This window comes from Dichotomopilus funicola (assembly GCF_033296635.1).
Source record: "Dichotomopilus funicola strain CBS 141.50 unplaced genomic scaffold C8A04scaffold_27, whole genome shotgun sequence".
In the NCBI taxonomy this organism is placed as follows: Eukaryota; Fungi; Ascomycota; class Sordariomycetes; order Sordariales; family Chaetomiaceae; genus Dichotomopilus; species Dichotomopilus funicola.
Window position 1 is genome coordinate 377,587 of NW_026944048.1, and position 14,593 is coordinate 392,179.

Genomic DNA, 14,593 nt, shown 5'->3' on the forward strand with positions numbered 1-14,593 from the left:
TCATGGTATCCAACAAACATCAACCTTTTCAGTTCTTCCGTCCGCTATCCATATCACAAAATGATGAGCTGTGACATAATCAGTCAGTATAGTTTCCAACATGAGAGAGGAGAGAACTCCAAAAAAACTCACCTCAATCAACTTCTCCGTCAACGCAAAACACGACCGGTCCTGCGGCTCCTGCGCCAGCGTAAACGAGCAGCTCCGCCACAGCCCAGCAAAACCCATATCCTCCAAGATCTCATTCAACCCAGCCCCCGCTCCAACCCCTCCTCCTGTTACACTCCCACTCCCGCCAGCATTACCACTTCCCCCCACATTCTCATCCAACCCCCCCAACAACCTCGCACTCCCCATCACAGTCCTCAGCAAAGCCTGCGCCGCCTCCACCGTAGCCGACGACTGACAATGCAACAGCACATCATTCAACAGCGGCACCAGCAGCCCCCCACCTGCACCACTACCAGTCCCAGCCCCACCAGAACTACCACTGCTAGAAGTAGTAGTACCACCAGCGCACAAATGAACCGCCACCCCCGGCCGTTCAACAGCAACCCGCTGCAACCAACGCAAACTGCGCAGTTGTACCGCGTCATCGAGACAGGCGAAATCGACGAGTTCGATGGCGGTGTTGAGGAGGAGGTCTTTGTCTTTGAGACGGCGGGAGGGGTGCGGGTGAGGGCGATGGTGCGGTCGGTGTTGGTAGGGGTGGGGGGAGAGGTCTTGTTCGGCGCGGAGGAGGGTGGGGTCTAGGATGGTATTGGGGTTGTTGTTGTTACTGTCTGTAGTGGTGGGGGAAAGGGAGGAGGAGGAGGAGGAGGAGGAGGAGACGTTGATGCCGGCGGCCCAGAGGTGTTCGTGGAGTTCGGCGGCAGAGGTGGTGCGGGCTAGCATGAGGGCCATGTAGGGGGAGGCGAGAAGGTCGTGGAGGTTGTGTTCGGCGCGGGGGCCTGTAGCGGGCTTTGTTGTTTTTGGTTCTGGTTCTGTTTCGGTCTCTGTTTCAGTCTCGGAACCATCGCCGTCACGGTCGCCGCGGCTAGCGGGGGAGGTGACGCCTGGGGCGGTGCTGCTGCTGCTGCTGGGGACGGTCATCACGAGGAAGGTGGACAACACGCGGAGGGCCGTGGCCCGCGTGACGCTGTCGGTGAGCCCACGCACGAGACACGCGCAGGCAGCGTAGTGGAAGTTCTCGCTGGTGAAATGTATCCCATAGGCCTCGTCAAGCAGCGACGCGGCTTGCTCGAGGGGCACGCGACCACGCAACAACTGAGCCACGACCTGCTCGCTGCTGCTGCTGTCGCGGATGTCCGGGGTGGTGCTGATGTTGGCGAGCACGGCCTCGAGGAACAGGGCGGTGCAGTTGAACAGCGGGAAGGGCACGAGACGCAGCAGGGAGATGGCAAGCCAGAAGAGCTGCACGCCGTAGCGGGATGCGGAAGGCAACTTGGCCATCATCTTGGACAGCGCGGTGACGATGGCGACGAGCATGTCGCTGCTGCTGGTGGCGCTGGTGCTGTTGCCGGCGAGGATGTCTTCGCCGAAGCGGCCGACGCTGTGGCGCAGGGCGACGAGCACCTGGTACAGCAGGTCGTCGTCGACCTCCTCGCGCGCGAGACAGCCCATGACGGTGAACGCGCGCGGTTGGATGGCCGGGTTATTCTGGAACGCGGTGCTAGCCACCAGACTCATCCAGCGGGCGCGCCAGGCATTGGCGAGGTCGACCGAGGGGGCAGCCACGGCGCAGGTCTCGAACAGGACGGTAGCGAGGGCCTCGGTGGCGGCTAGTGTCGGACTAGCCTCACCAGCACCAGCAGTGTGGGTCGACATAGACGCGGCACCGTCGCGCAGTGATAGCAGACCACCGCCGGCAGAGTGTCCATGGCCAGAAGGGTGGACATGGATAAATATATCGCCGCTGCTCTTGGGATCCGACAGCGTATCGAGCGTGGCGCGTAGCTTGCCGCTGCGGTCCTCGTCTAACGCCACGAACGCAGTACTCGCAGAATGCAGAGTGTTGGTTAACAGCCGATGCACAACAGCGCGCACGTCGGGGGGCCCCGTGTTCGCCAGCATGGTGACGGCGTGGAAGATCTCGGGTAGGTACATCTGGGCCTGCACGCCACTGTCGAAAGACAAGGCCAGACAGAACTGCAGCAGCACGCACAGCTCGTTCCACACCGGGTTGTCGGGCAGGTGCCGTGTCGGACGCAGCGAGGTGCGGTTGAGCCCCTTGCGTAGCCGCGACACGATCTTGCCGCGCAGCGTGACGGTGCCGATGGCCGCCGCGATCGACGTCAGCGTCTCGGTCTGCTCGTCCTCGAACCCGAGGCTCAGCGCGGCTTTGACGACCTCGTCGATGAACACGTCTAGCAGCACCTCGTCCTGCGCAATTGCCGGCCAGACCGTTTGTTCGAGAGGAACAGCCAGCGTCGGGTCCGTCACGGCCACATCGAGCAGCTTGCGGAATAAACCCGCGATCTTCTCTTTCCCCTTGTCACTCTCCGTTTCGCTTGCGAGCAGCGACGTCCGCAGGCCCGGGATCCAGGGGGCCATGTACGCCAGGCTGAGCGGCTTCTGCTCCTCCAAAAAACTGTCCCATCCGACAAAGAACTCGTTCAGGAAATCGGCCGTCAGTTGGGGTTCCGTCTGCGCAAGACTCCGGCTGATATCAATAATGAACCGCGACGGGTCTAGCGGGATCGCAATCTCGCGCGCGCTCAGCAGCCGCGACGTGGCGGCCGAAAACTTGAAGGCCTTGCACAGCGCGCTCAGCAAGTTGTACGACGACAACCGCAGCACGGGGTCCGGTGTGGCCAGGTTGGTCAGCGCCAGGTTCAGCAGCGTGCCGGGCACGTCCTGCGGGCGGATCAGGCGCTGCTGCTGCTCGAGCAACAGCGATGTGGCCGACGACTTGCCTCCCCCGCGGGTGTCCCGCGCGTGCCTTGCCTTGGCCCCCCGCAGCGTCGCCAGGATCTCGGCCTTGTGCGGACTGGTAAAGTACATGACCACGCGACCCCCGTCGGCTTTCAGCCCGAACGCCGAGTTGTCCTCGGTCTGGATTGCCGTGGGGGCCTCGTCGACGTCGCCTAACCGGAAGATGTCGTTGACCGTTGTGCTCTGCCGGAACCCGGGCATATCCTGGACCTGTGCCGTCGTGACCTGTACGAACTGGTGTCCGACCTTGATCTGCACGTCTACTTTGCCCTTGGACTTGCTCAGCCGCGTGACGGGTTGGAACACGTAACGCGTATCGGTCACTACCGCGACGGTCTCGCGCGGCAGAACCAGCTGGCTGAGATGGAAGTGCACCTGCAGGTCCTGCAGCGTGCCCAGCAGACGGTACTCGACCCGCGCCGGGCTGAAGACATGCCCCTCGTTCTTGGCCGACACCCGCAGGATCCGCCGCAGGCACTTCTTGGATGCGCTGTTCAGGTTGTAGATGTAGATGCGCCTCAGACGGTCTGAGAGCTCGCGCGGGGTTAGTTGGTCGATCTTGTGGAAGAGCTCGTCCTTGGGCTCGTTCACCCCCGTGTAGTACGTCGAGTCGATCAGCAAGGCAAAGGGCCGGTCCCACAGCCGGCTCGCGATCTTGAGGTAGCAGTAAATCATGGTGTCGAAGTCGATCGCCTCGCCGTCGATGTGCCGCAGGATGATGCAGATGATCGACAGCCCGTCTTTGCTCTCACCCGCGTCGTACACTGCTCGCGCCGTGAGAAACGACTCGGTGCCCCGGAACGCATTGCGCAGCATAAAGTCCTGGAACCGCGAGTACGACGGCGGGCTGTTGGCCGGAATCTGGGGGCGATTCCACGTCACCGCGAGGGGCGGCGGGCCCAGATTCATGATCAGGTTCCTCAGGGGTTCTAGGACTGGTGACCGGCTGCTGCGCGTCGACTCGGCCGGTGACCGCACAAACTCCTTCTTCTCCCGCGCTACCAACCGCTGCCGCACTAGGTCCCAGTGCTCGTATAGGAACCGATGCAGCGCCACGCACGAGCCGAACTCGAACGACTCGGCCGCTGGGGGGGTCTCAAACGGTGGAGGGGGGATCTATACCGTCAGGGTTAGGGTTGGATATGATGGGTGGGAAACGGACGAGAGGAACAGAAACATACCGAGATCTCGCGCAAAAACGTGGTCACAGTCCAAATATTCTCCGTTAAAAAGTCCACGAGCGGGAACATGTACGGCTCCTTGGCCCCAAACAGCATGTTGTTGGCCAAGTTCTGGATCACCTTGGCAATCAGCAGCAGCCCGCGCCGGGTCTCCCTCGACGGCGGCTCCGAAAGCAGGCCCTCGTTCTCCGGTGTCACGATGGCCGGGCAGAAGAAGCGCAGGAAGATGAACGAGCCGACCGCCGTGTACTTGGAGTCGGGGAACTTTTCCGCTGCCGTTTCCGAGATCTATTGGATCCTGTCAGCTTTTTCATATCCCTCTTTTTATTTACTGACTTGTCCAAAGTTGGATGCCATGTGTCAACTCACAATGTTGCAAATCTTGCGAAACACAGGCGGCATCTTGCGCACGGAGTGACAAATATTGTCGATAAACACGCGCGACACAAGCTGCAGGTTATTCACGTTGGCCGCCAGCTCCTCCTGCGAACTGACCCGCTCCGGGTCCAGCTCCAGGCTCATGTCCTGGGACGTCGCGATCACCCGGTCTATCACGCCCTGCAGCGTGTCGCGGAGGTAGGCCGCCCCTTTCCACTTGGTGTAGATGATAAGCATCCTGATGGCTACCGAGGAGCGGCGCAGGAGCTCCGTTTCGTGGCCTGCGTGGGTTGTAAGCTAAGAGAAGACAGCAAGTTGGGGAAATTATAGAGGGGAAATTATAGAAGGCATAAATGACACTCACTGGTCTCTTCAACCTCCTGCTTGATCAGTGCCTCCAGCAGGTCCAGGGTGCTCCCCCTCGCCTCAAAAATATTCAGCAGCGAGATCGTCAGCTCGTCGACATCGTGGCTCGGACACACCCCCGCCATGGCCACGGCCAACCCGGGGTCGCTCGTCACAATCTGAGATCTGTCAGCCTCGTCCAAAAAATAGGGGGGGCCAATACATGTAAATAAAACATGACGTACCTCCAACAGCTTATCATACTTCTCATTCACCGCCGCATCACTCAGATTACTAAACTCCGTCCCCTGCACCAAAATGTTATACAACACCCTGATAAACGCCTTGCGAATATTCCAATTCTCATGATACCCAATACTCAGCGAGTGCTTCAGCCCAACATCAATGTTAGCACTCAGCAAATTCGACAAGATCGTGATCGCCAGATCCGACGTCGACGCTTCAGAGTTGCTACTGCTGCTGCCGCCGATCGCCCCGCCGCCAACACCTCCACCCCCACCGGCAACAGCAGGTCCGAGGTAGTGATGGTGCGGCCCGTGGTAGTACCCGTGATGATACCCATGGTATCCGTAATCCCCCCGTCCGCCGGCCGCATCGATGCTGCCGTTGTTGTTGGAGTCCATGTTGAGTAGCGAGAGGAAGCGGTTGAAGTACGAGTGGAACATTTGCGACTTTTGCTCGCTCATGCCTACGTCGGTCGTCCCATCGCCGCCTGGCTGTAGCGGTAGGCGGAAGGTTAGGGTTGATAGTGAGCGGAGACAGGCGTTGTCTAGGTCGCGTTGGAAACGAAGCATCTCCTCCTGCCGGCTGGACGCAGTGGTGGTCGTGGTGGTTGTTGTGGTCATGGTTGAGGTGGCTCCTGTGGTAGCGTTGGGGTTGTTGTTATTGCTGGTGGTGGGGGTAATGGTGTTGCTGTTGTTAGAGCTGGCGTTGTTGTTGTTGTTGTTGTTGTTGTTGTTGCCGCTACCGGTGTTGCCGCCGGCGCTGATGCTGGCATGAAGAGAGGTGAGACTGGACGCGGTGGTGGCCTGCAACGCGAGCGCCGCGGCCGCAGCCGAGTCGCGCGGGGAGCGTGGCCGGGCGATCCAGCTGAAGATGTACTCGAGCAGCTGGTTGCGTACGTGCACGTCATCACGGAGGTTGAGCTGTTCCTTGCGCTTGGTCACGGCCTCGACGAGCTGGCAGATCTTGATCTTGACGCGCAGACTGCTGGGCGTGTCGATAATCCCTTCGAGACTCTTGGCAAAGTTGAGGCAGAGCGCGCCGAGATGCAGGCTCGAGGCTGCGCCGACCTCCGAGGACGAGTCAAGACGCTCGACCAGGGCCTTGAGCAGCGACGACGACTGCTCAGCGAAGATAATGTCGTTGTCCGCGCCTTGCCCCTGTTGCCCCTGGCTTCCCCTGACGCTCGGTTCGAGAGCGCCGGCAAAGAGCACGTCAAGCTCCGCCTCGAGGGCTTTAAACAGCGGCTGGAACAGCGAGGTGGGCACCTCGGACGACAGCACCTCACGCATGGTCTCGCGCACGCGCACGTTAGCGCAGGCCAGCAGCTGGATGCTCAGCCGAAGATAGCGCGCCAGCAGCGGCTCGTCATCGTTGTCGCCCGCCGAGTAGCGGTCACCGGCCGAGAAACGATCGATCCACTTGAGCCCGCTGATGGCCGGCTCCTCGAGGTTGGTGGCCTGCTCGGCCGTACAGATACCCCCCAGTGACGCCAGGAAGCCCGAGTAATTGCGCCACTCGGCCACCATGCGCTCCGTGGCCGGCGGGCCTTGACCGCCGGCCTGCGAAAGCTCCATCGAGAGTTGCAGCCACTTGTCAAACACAAACTCCCACGCATCGAGGATGCCAGCGCTGGGGTACTGCATGCGCCGGAGCAGGCCGCGGATGCGCTTCTGGAAGGCTACGATGCCGGTGAAGCGGAACTCGCGCGACGAGATCTCGCGGAAGATGTCGGCGTTGCGGAGAAGCGTGAGCGACGATTTGACTGTGGCCGGGCCGCTGTCGATCAGGTGGCACTCCTGGAGGAACGTGCCGATGCACTGCGTGACGGTCTGGCATGCCTCGATCTCGGCCGAGCAGAGCGAGACTAGGAAGAGCTTCTCGAGTTTACCCGACGCGGCAGTCCGCTCGGGGATTTCATCGGACGTCTGGCCGAGTTCCTAACACAAGAGTCAGTACCCTCAAGAGAGACAGGCCCAGGGATCATGATGAAGATGAGATGATCCTTACCGGAATTGACGTCAGGAGAAGCAGCCTTGATTCAAGATAGCTACTGATGGACCGCAGCGCCTCGGAGTTGCAGGGTAGTCTCGTCCGGTCGCAGATCGAGATGAGAATGAGGGATCTGCTTGTGTCAGTACCAAGAGCCCAATGCTGAAGAGTATAAATGGAACACGAAAACGCACGTCAACCGCCAGAACTTGGTTTTGCACTCGTCCGACCCAATCGCCCGATAAGACTTGATTCTGGCCAGCGCCTGTTCGCACGCAAACAGCCGCCCCGCTACACTCGCCGCCAGCCGCCGGACGTTCTCGTCGGCTGCGATCAGGCACGCGATTAGCGCATTGAGGTTCTCTTGGTAGAAGATTTCCCGCTCGTCAGGGTCGGTGGGTGGGCCTTCGAATAGGGTGGCCGGCGAAGCGTCGAGGAAGCTGAGGATGTTGCAAGCCATGCTGATACAAGGGGCGCTCTCGACGGCCTTGCGCTGGGCGCTCTGCTCATTGATGTAGCCGTCCGCTAGGAGGTCGGCCATGGTCTAATCAGTTGGTTAGCAACAGGGGCGAGAAGAGAAAAACAGATAAATATATGACAGGGCTAGAACCTACCTGCAACTGCCCCTGGACAAAAGAACTCGCAGCCCGGAATAGCGGCTGGTACAGGGCACTGTCGCCGCCCTCTAGACGCGCAAAGTGGGCACACGCCTGGATCACAGCGATGCGGAAACTATGCGGGGCCGACGACGACAGGCACGACACGGCCAGCGAGTCGACGGCGTAGTCAAAGTTGAGGTGCGTCAACGACACAAAGGCAGCCGTCAAGATATCCTGCTCGTACAGCACGACGCCCTCGGTGCCCGGCGTGATGCGGCGGAACACGGCGTCGCGCACTTCGTCCTGGACGTCCATGGCGTAGCTCATCAGGGCCGAGTCGCTCTCGGCGTCGAAGTGGCGGGCCGCCCGCAGCAGCAGTACTAGGCAGTACGCGGCCTGCTCGTTGCGGTTGCGCAGGGCCTTGCGCAGGCCGTCCAGGAACTGCACCTTCTTCGCGATCCCGGACCCCTTGGCGTCACGCATGTTGCTGGCCACCTCGAACACGTCCGGCTGCAGGAACAGCAGCGTCATCTGCATCGGGTATAGCAGTGTCTTACGCCGCCCTTGGTCGCCGATGGTCAACGACATGTCGAACAGTGTGTCGGGCGCGTTCTCACGCCGCTTCGCGCTGCTGCCGGTACCGCTGCCGGTACCGCTGCCGCCCATGATCGCCGTCGCGGCTGTCGAGTGCAGCTGCACAAACTCGCCCGGGTGCCGGTCTAGCCACCGCGTGATGATCTGCGGCACCACCACCGCGATCGTGTTCTGGAACGCCTTGCGGAAGTGTAGGAAGCTGGAGCAGAACTCCTGCACCACCAGGCTCAGTTTGTGGCCGTCTGCCCAGAAGAACGACACGAGGCGCATCATGACCAGGGCCGCGCGCTCTTCCTCGGCCGTTGCTGCCGTCGGGATCGCCCCGTTCTGCGGCGGCATGTGGTTGCGCGCCGTATACATGACGTTGCGGAACAGGTCGAAGGCGCCCGCCCAGCTCGATGCCGTCACGTACTCCATAATGAGCTTGATGCTCGCCTCGATCGCCCCTGCGTGCGCCTGCAGCAGGTTGCGTGTCTCGGCGGGCTCGTTAGATGAGGCAGACAGAGGCGTGCGCGCCATGTCTTCGGCGCCGGGAGTCGCCACATGTTTGGCGGACGAGTCGTCGAGGATCGCCTTGGCTGGGAGCGAGTAGTTGTCGGGTATGGGCTCAAAGAGCACCTTGAGGACGTCGAAAAGACGGTGGACCTGCTCGTTGGCGAGAGCCCGGGGCCGGGGGAAGGCGGCGCGCTGAGCCGAGGATAAAGCCGGTTCGGGCGCGGGCGAGCCCGGGGTCTTGTTGGTTTCATCCTTTGACTTTTCGTTTGGCTTGCTGCTTGGTGGCCGGTTATTCAACCTGCTGTTGCTGTCGTTGCTGCCGGCCTCCCCGGCTGCTACCCGGTACCAATTGCTAGCGCAGCAGTCGGCGAGCAGCTCGAGGACATAGAGCTCCGAGAGAAGCACATGGGGCGGGTGCGAGTTAATGGTCTTGCCATGCGGCCGGACGGCATCTTCGAGTAGGGCAAGGAGGGCATCGAAAACGAGGCGGATGGAGTTTGCGCTGATCTTGACGAGAGTGGCGCGGGTGATGCAGACGATCTCGTCCTGGGAGAATTCTTGAGTCGGCGCGCCGGTACGGTGAGGGAGCTGTCGGGGAGCGTTAGAGATTTAACAATTGACAACTGATATTAAACATGCAGACAGCGACATGGCATAGGAACTCCCGAGGACACAAGGGACGCAAGGGACGCACTTTGTTGGTCAACCTTTCGACCAGGCAGCCGACCAGGCCCGCGTCGCCGTTCATTGTACGTAGACAAGAGCAGGACTTTGCCGGCGCATTCTCATGGTTGAGCTCTCAGTTGTGTATGGTGTTGTTTTTGTACTCGCTACCGAATTGGTGCTCTCCGTCTCTCCGTCTTTCCGTTTCCTTTTTTTATACTCTTGTCTCTCCGGTTTCCGTCGACGTCGTTGCGGCGGGGGAGAGGGGCACGGTTGACCCTGTCGTCTCCTCGTTCTGGTCGTTCGTTCTCGTGGCAGTCGTGCACAACACACAACGCGCAGTGTAACCACCCCCGGACAGTTGTCGTGATACGGGTCGTTGGACTCTGCTGGGTGATTCAAGCAAAAAGTCGTCCCTCAATGGGTGAACACCGAACACACACCACACACCACACAACACACGCAACACGCAACACGCACGGAAAAAGGCCGGTCCTGCGGCACTCGTCGGTCGTTCCCACGTTCTAGACGGTTTGGTCGACTGGGATCATGAAAGTCGCCGTCGGAACCCCGATTCGAGTCAGTCAGTCGGTCGTTGTCTCGTTCGCACCTCCCGGTCGGTAGGTCGTCGGCACTCAAAGCTAGGCGCGGGGGATAGGGCAAGATGCCTTCGTCGTGGCGAAAATGTGGAGGAGCGGAGGATAAGCTCATAAAGGTGAAAGGTAAGTTTCGAGCAACGAACGCTCGCTCGCTCGCTCGCTGGCGACAAGAAACTCGAAATGAACCTCCACTGCTTGAACCTGGTCCAAAAAAGTGTCCTAAACACGGACCGTGGGACCGCAGACCGCAGACCTCGCAAGTCGCTGCGGGCGGGCAGGCGGGCGGACGGACCACCTCGTTGCGGAAGTGGAATGGCTCAATGGTGAGGTGACCCGCATGGGAGAAACCCACACACCTACGGAGAGCGGGGACCCCTGCTCGCTTTTGCACCTTCGCACCTTTCGCCATCCCTCAGCGGTGGGTTTCCACCGTAAACCCGCCTGATCAATGGACGTTCAGTGGCTGCTTTGGGTGTTCTGGTGGATCTCCATTCTCTGGCCACTCAGAAGCTCAGGAGCTGTTGAATGCCAAGCTCTCGCCCATCGGAGGTTGGTTCCTGCATGGACAGTTTGAGGACAAATGTTTGCGACGACGCAATTTCGACAATACGCCGTTCTGATGAAACTGAATAACCACAATGTTAGCGAGCGAAGAATCAACTAACTTTTCTTCGAGGAAACTCGATTCAAAGTATTAAAACTTCTTCCTCCGTTGATAGCTTCCGACTAGATGGAACATGGCTTGCACCTTCCAGGTTCCATTAATGTTCTTCTCGAACTAGTCACAGACACGACACCCCATTCGACGCTTTTATTTCGTACCGCTCGCATCAGTCGCTCCAGCACACCACACCGCGCTGCTCAAAAGGAGTGCATATGCAGGACCCAATTCCCCGTTCCCAGCCCCCAATGGGCTGACATTTACATGCCGCTACACCCGCTTGCAGTATGTGCTAATCAGTAACCACTGTTGCTGTTGGTTTGCCGACTGCTTTCCCGACAGTATTGTCGTGCATAGACTGTGCAAACCGTTGTCTTAGGAATTAGTTAATCACTGTGATACTTCGTCCCACGTAAAAAGAGGACAGACGAGGGATCCCAGTGGTACGGACAGAAAGCTGCCGAGTTTGTCACGAGCCGACGCGCCGACCCGAACCGATGGAGGGGTCGGGCCGGTTGGGAAGCTTTAGGGGTCCGTCAAAGAAGGGGTCATGGACTTGTTTGTTTGCTCTTGGCACGACCTGAGCTACTTTAAGCGGAGAACACGGTAAAGGGCAAGAATAGGGATAGCGAGGGGTATTCGTAGGCCCAATTAATTCGGTAGCGGCGGCGTTGAATTCATTTATCGGCCAATTTCCCTTCTAAAGAGAGACCGACATGATCAAACCACAACCAACGCCAACAGAAAAATCGACAAAAAATCGACAAAAAATCGATAGCAAGTTTTGCAACTCTACAACAAAACACAGGAGTAGCGCGTTCCTCCACATCAGCCCACATCATACCCTACAGTTTCCTTCACCAACACATCCCGCAGGTATCTTTACCGCCTGTAACCCCCCGAACCCTGATATCCCCGATCCCCTCCAGGGGTATACCGATCGTCACGCCTTCTGTCCTGACCTCCCTGATACCCACCACCACCACTGCCACCCCGATATCCACCGCCACCACCTCCTCCGTGATGCCCTCCTCCACCTTGATACCCACCTCCCCTATGACCACCACCGCCCTGATACCCCCCATACCCCTGATTCCCACCACCATACCCACCAACACCCGGCGGCGGAGGCGGCGGCACACCAACCCCAAACCCAGGGAACCCAGGCGGAGGGGGCGGTTGCCAGCCCGGCGGGGGAGCACCATACTGTTGATGACCACCTCCACCACCATAGCCATTGTTGTTATTATATCCACCACCACCACCACCACCATACCCATTCCCATATCCACGATCATACTGCTGCTGCCCATGATACCCTCCCCGTCCACCACCGCCACCACCACGACCACCACCACGGGGCGGACCACCAGCATAATTGATCCTGTCGCCGCCTCCTCGTCCACCGCCGCCGTAATTGTTCCGGAGCGGTACACCGCCATAACTGCGGCCGGCGCTGCGGCCTTTGCTTTTGACGAATTCGACGTCGCTTCGGTCGAGGGCGGGGGTGGGCATTTTGAGGCCGCGGAGGAGCATGGATTTGTGGATGTGCGAGCTTGTGGGCATTGTGTAGTTCACGCTGGGGATGTGTTAGTTAGACTGTTGCTGGACCGATGCGGGGATGTTTGGGATTGTAAGTTTGAAATAAAAAGGACATACCTTAAAGACCGATCATAGTCGACATCCGGCATGGTATTCCGGTCAAGCGGATACACCAGCGAGCCATGGGGGACATAGCCCTCCACCTTCTCAACATTGCCAGCCAGCCCGTCGCTGCGCTTGGGATCCAGCGTAAACTCAGACGCCCCTTGCTTCTTGGAGTAGAAATGCGACGTCACATCCTCGTACAGACCCGGATGCGCGTCCGAGATGAGCAGCACATCGTGGCCTGGCGCGTTGCGCGCCTGGTCCTCGGGGCTCAGTAGATGCGCCCGGGTATCCATGGCCGCCAGCAGACGCGGCATTTCAATGAATGGCAACAGGGCAATGCCCTGCCACGACATCTTCTTGCCGTTGAGGTCGATGTCAAAGTCCTCTGGGTAGAAGTCGAGAATCGGGCTGTCCTCTTGTGTCATCAGCGGGTGGAACACCTCCGGAATGGCATGACGTGACGCCGCGGGCAACACGCTCATGAGCTGCTCAAAGGGGCGCGAGATGCGACCCTTTTCAAAGTTGATCTTCATCTTGCCCAGGTCCACGAAGTCGGCCGCAAACGGCGCGTAGTGGTACGGGTAGAACCACTCCCACGAGGGGCAACCCTGGAAATAGTACATCAGCACCCACGCTAGGCCTTCAACGTAGGCCCGCGCCACTTTGTGCCGGAACGCAATGTCCTTGGCGTCCACCTTGAACTTTTGCTCGTAGTACCGGTCCGCGTAGCCCTCCTCCCAGAGCCGGACCGTGTCCGTCGGCTCCTCGTCATCTGCAGCACCAGGTGTACTGGACTCCGAAGTGCTGTTGGCGTCATCTTCAATGAGTTCCGCCTTGCGCTTCCCCAGTGCCGAAGGCGGCGTCTTGGCCGTCTTGTCGGTCTTGTCATTGTCCCCGTCCTCCATCACCTGGTCACCACCTTCAGCAGCCGCAGCCGCAGTGGGACCTGCAGCGTCGACCTTGTCTTCCTGTGACTTCGCCATCAACCCCTGGATCTGGCTCTTGAGCACACTGGCCGCACTTTTGTTAGCTGCATTGGCCTGGTCCACGCCGCCTGCACCACGGCCCTTCATCACCATATCGTGCGTGATGACCGGCTTGGGCAAGCTCGAGACCGGAATCAGGTTCATCCCCGGGGGCGGCCCGTTGGCCTCGGGTGCGCCCCTTCGACCACCGCCCCGGCCACCGAGCGGCGAGTCATGGGCTCCTCCTCTTCCGCCCCGGCCGTTCTGGTTACCTTGCTGCTGCAGCTTGCGCCGCTTGAAGCCGGCCTCGCGCCGGTCTTCGGTCTCCTTTCGCCTGCGGAAAATGGAGTCCTCCTGCTTGGCTAGGCCGCCCAGGATGTACTGGGCGCGTTCGAGATCAACGTGCCCGTCCTTGGTTACATACCCGCCCATCACGGGCAGGTTATCCTTCCAGATGGCCATCAGCGTCTCGATGCCGTTCTCTCGGATCTCGAGCGCGGGCAGGTGGGGCAAAAAGTCATTTCCGACAAAGAAACACATAAACACCCAGTCGTCGATGGCGCGCTCGAGGTCCCAGCGGAACGGCAGATTGGGGATCTGGAGCTCAATGGCAAGATACTCACGCAGGATGGACACATGGAGCCAGATGAACGGCTTCAGGGGCGCCGCCTTGGCCTTCTCGTCAAACTCGCCATTCTTCTCCTTGGCCTCACCTCGGCAGTTGCGCTCGTCGTGGCCTGTCTGCCCGCACAGCTTGCACATCCGGGCCTTCCCCTGCTGTGCGAACACATCCTCACGGAGCACGCGGAAGTGCGGCTCGTGGGTGGCCAGCCCCAGCATGATCAAGTCGGCGTCGAGGCCGTAGATGACGTGGCGCGTGTTGGGGTCATGCTCGGGCGAGTTGCGCTGCGAGCGCACAAACTCCATGATCTTGTGCTCGCCCTCGCCGGGGACCGTAGCGTCCGAGATGATCACCTTCATCTTGGCCCACGCCGGGTCCGTGTTGAGCTTGTACGCGCACCAGTAACGCAGACTCGCCGCGAGGATGTCCATGAACGGTGTACCCGGCGTGATCGAGTTGGAGTCGAACGCCTTCTTCACCACCGTCTCCACGGGCTCCGCCTGCGCGGTGCTGCCCTTTTCCTTCTTGAGCATCTTGAGTAGCTGTTGCTTGTCCTCCTCTTTCTCCTTGGCGTCTTGGGCTGCGCGGAATCGGCGGGATCGCTGCTGGTTCATCTTGGCTCGGGGCGCAACACCATCTACAGAACATGTTAGCATCGAGCGTTTGGGGGGG

General features: G+C 59.9%; 2 protein-coding genes across 2 annotated transcripts; both read right to left on the reverse strand.

Moving 5' to 3' along the window:
- C8A04DRAFT_11820 (uncharacterized protein) lies at window positions 1-9,509 on the reverse strand (the record flags this gene model as incomplete). The annotated part of the gene is made up of 14 exons (XM_062777105.1): window positions 1-283; window positions 341-452; window positions 513-960; window positions 1,054-4,050; window positions 4,116-4,403; window positions 4,485-4,774; window positions 4,858-5,017; window positions 5,084-5,666; window positions 5,895-7,021; window positions 7,092-7,206; window positions 7,268-7,617; window positions 7,688-9,019; window positions 9,101-9,349; window positions 9,456-9,509. The coding sequence occupies 14 exons, from the start codon at window positions 9,507-9,509 to the stop codon at window positions 1-3; spliced, it is 8,388 nt and encodes a 2,795-aa protein (XP_062637507.1).
- Window positions 9,510-11,566: 2,057 nt separating this feature from the next.
- Window positions 11,567-14,535, reverse strand: C8A04DRAFT_36965 (exoribonuclease 2; the record flags this gene model as incomplete). Its single annotated transcript, XM_062783712.1, has 2 exons — window positions 11,567-12,263; window positions 12,344-14,535. The coding sequence occupies 2 exons, from the start codon at window positions 14,533-14,535 to the stop codon at window positions 11,567-11,569; spliced, it is 2,889 nt and encodes a 962-aa protein (XP_062637508.1).
- Between the last annotated feature and the right edge of the window lie 58 nt (window positions 14,536-14,593).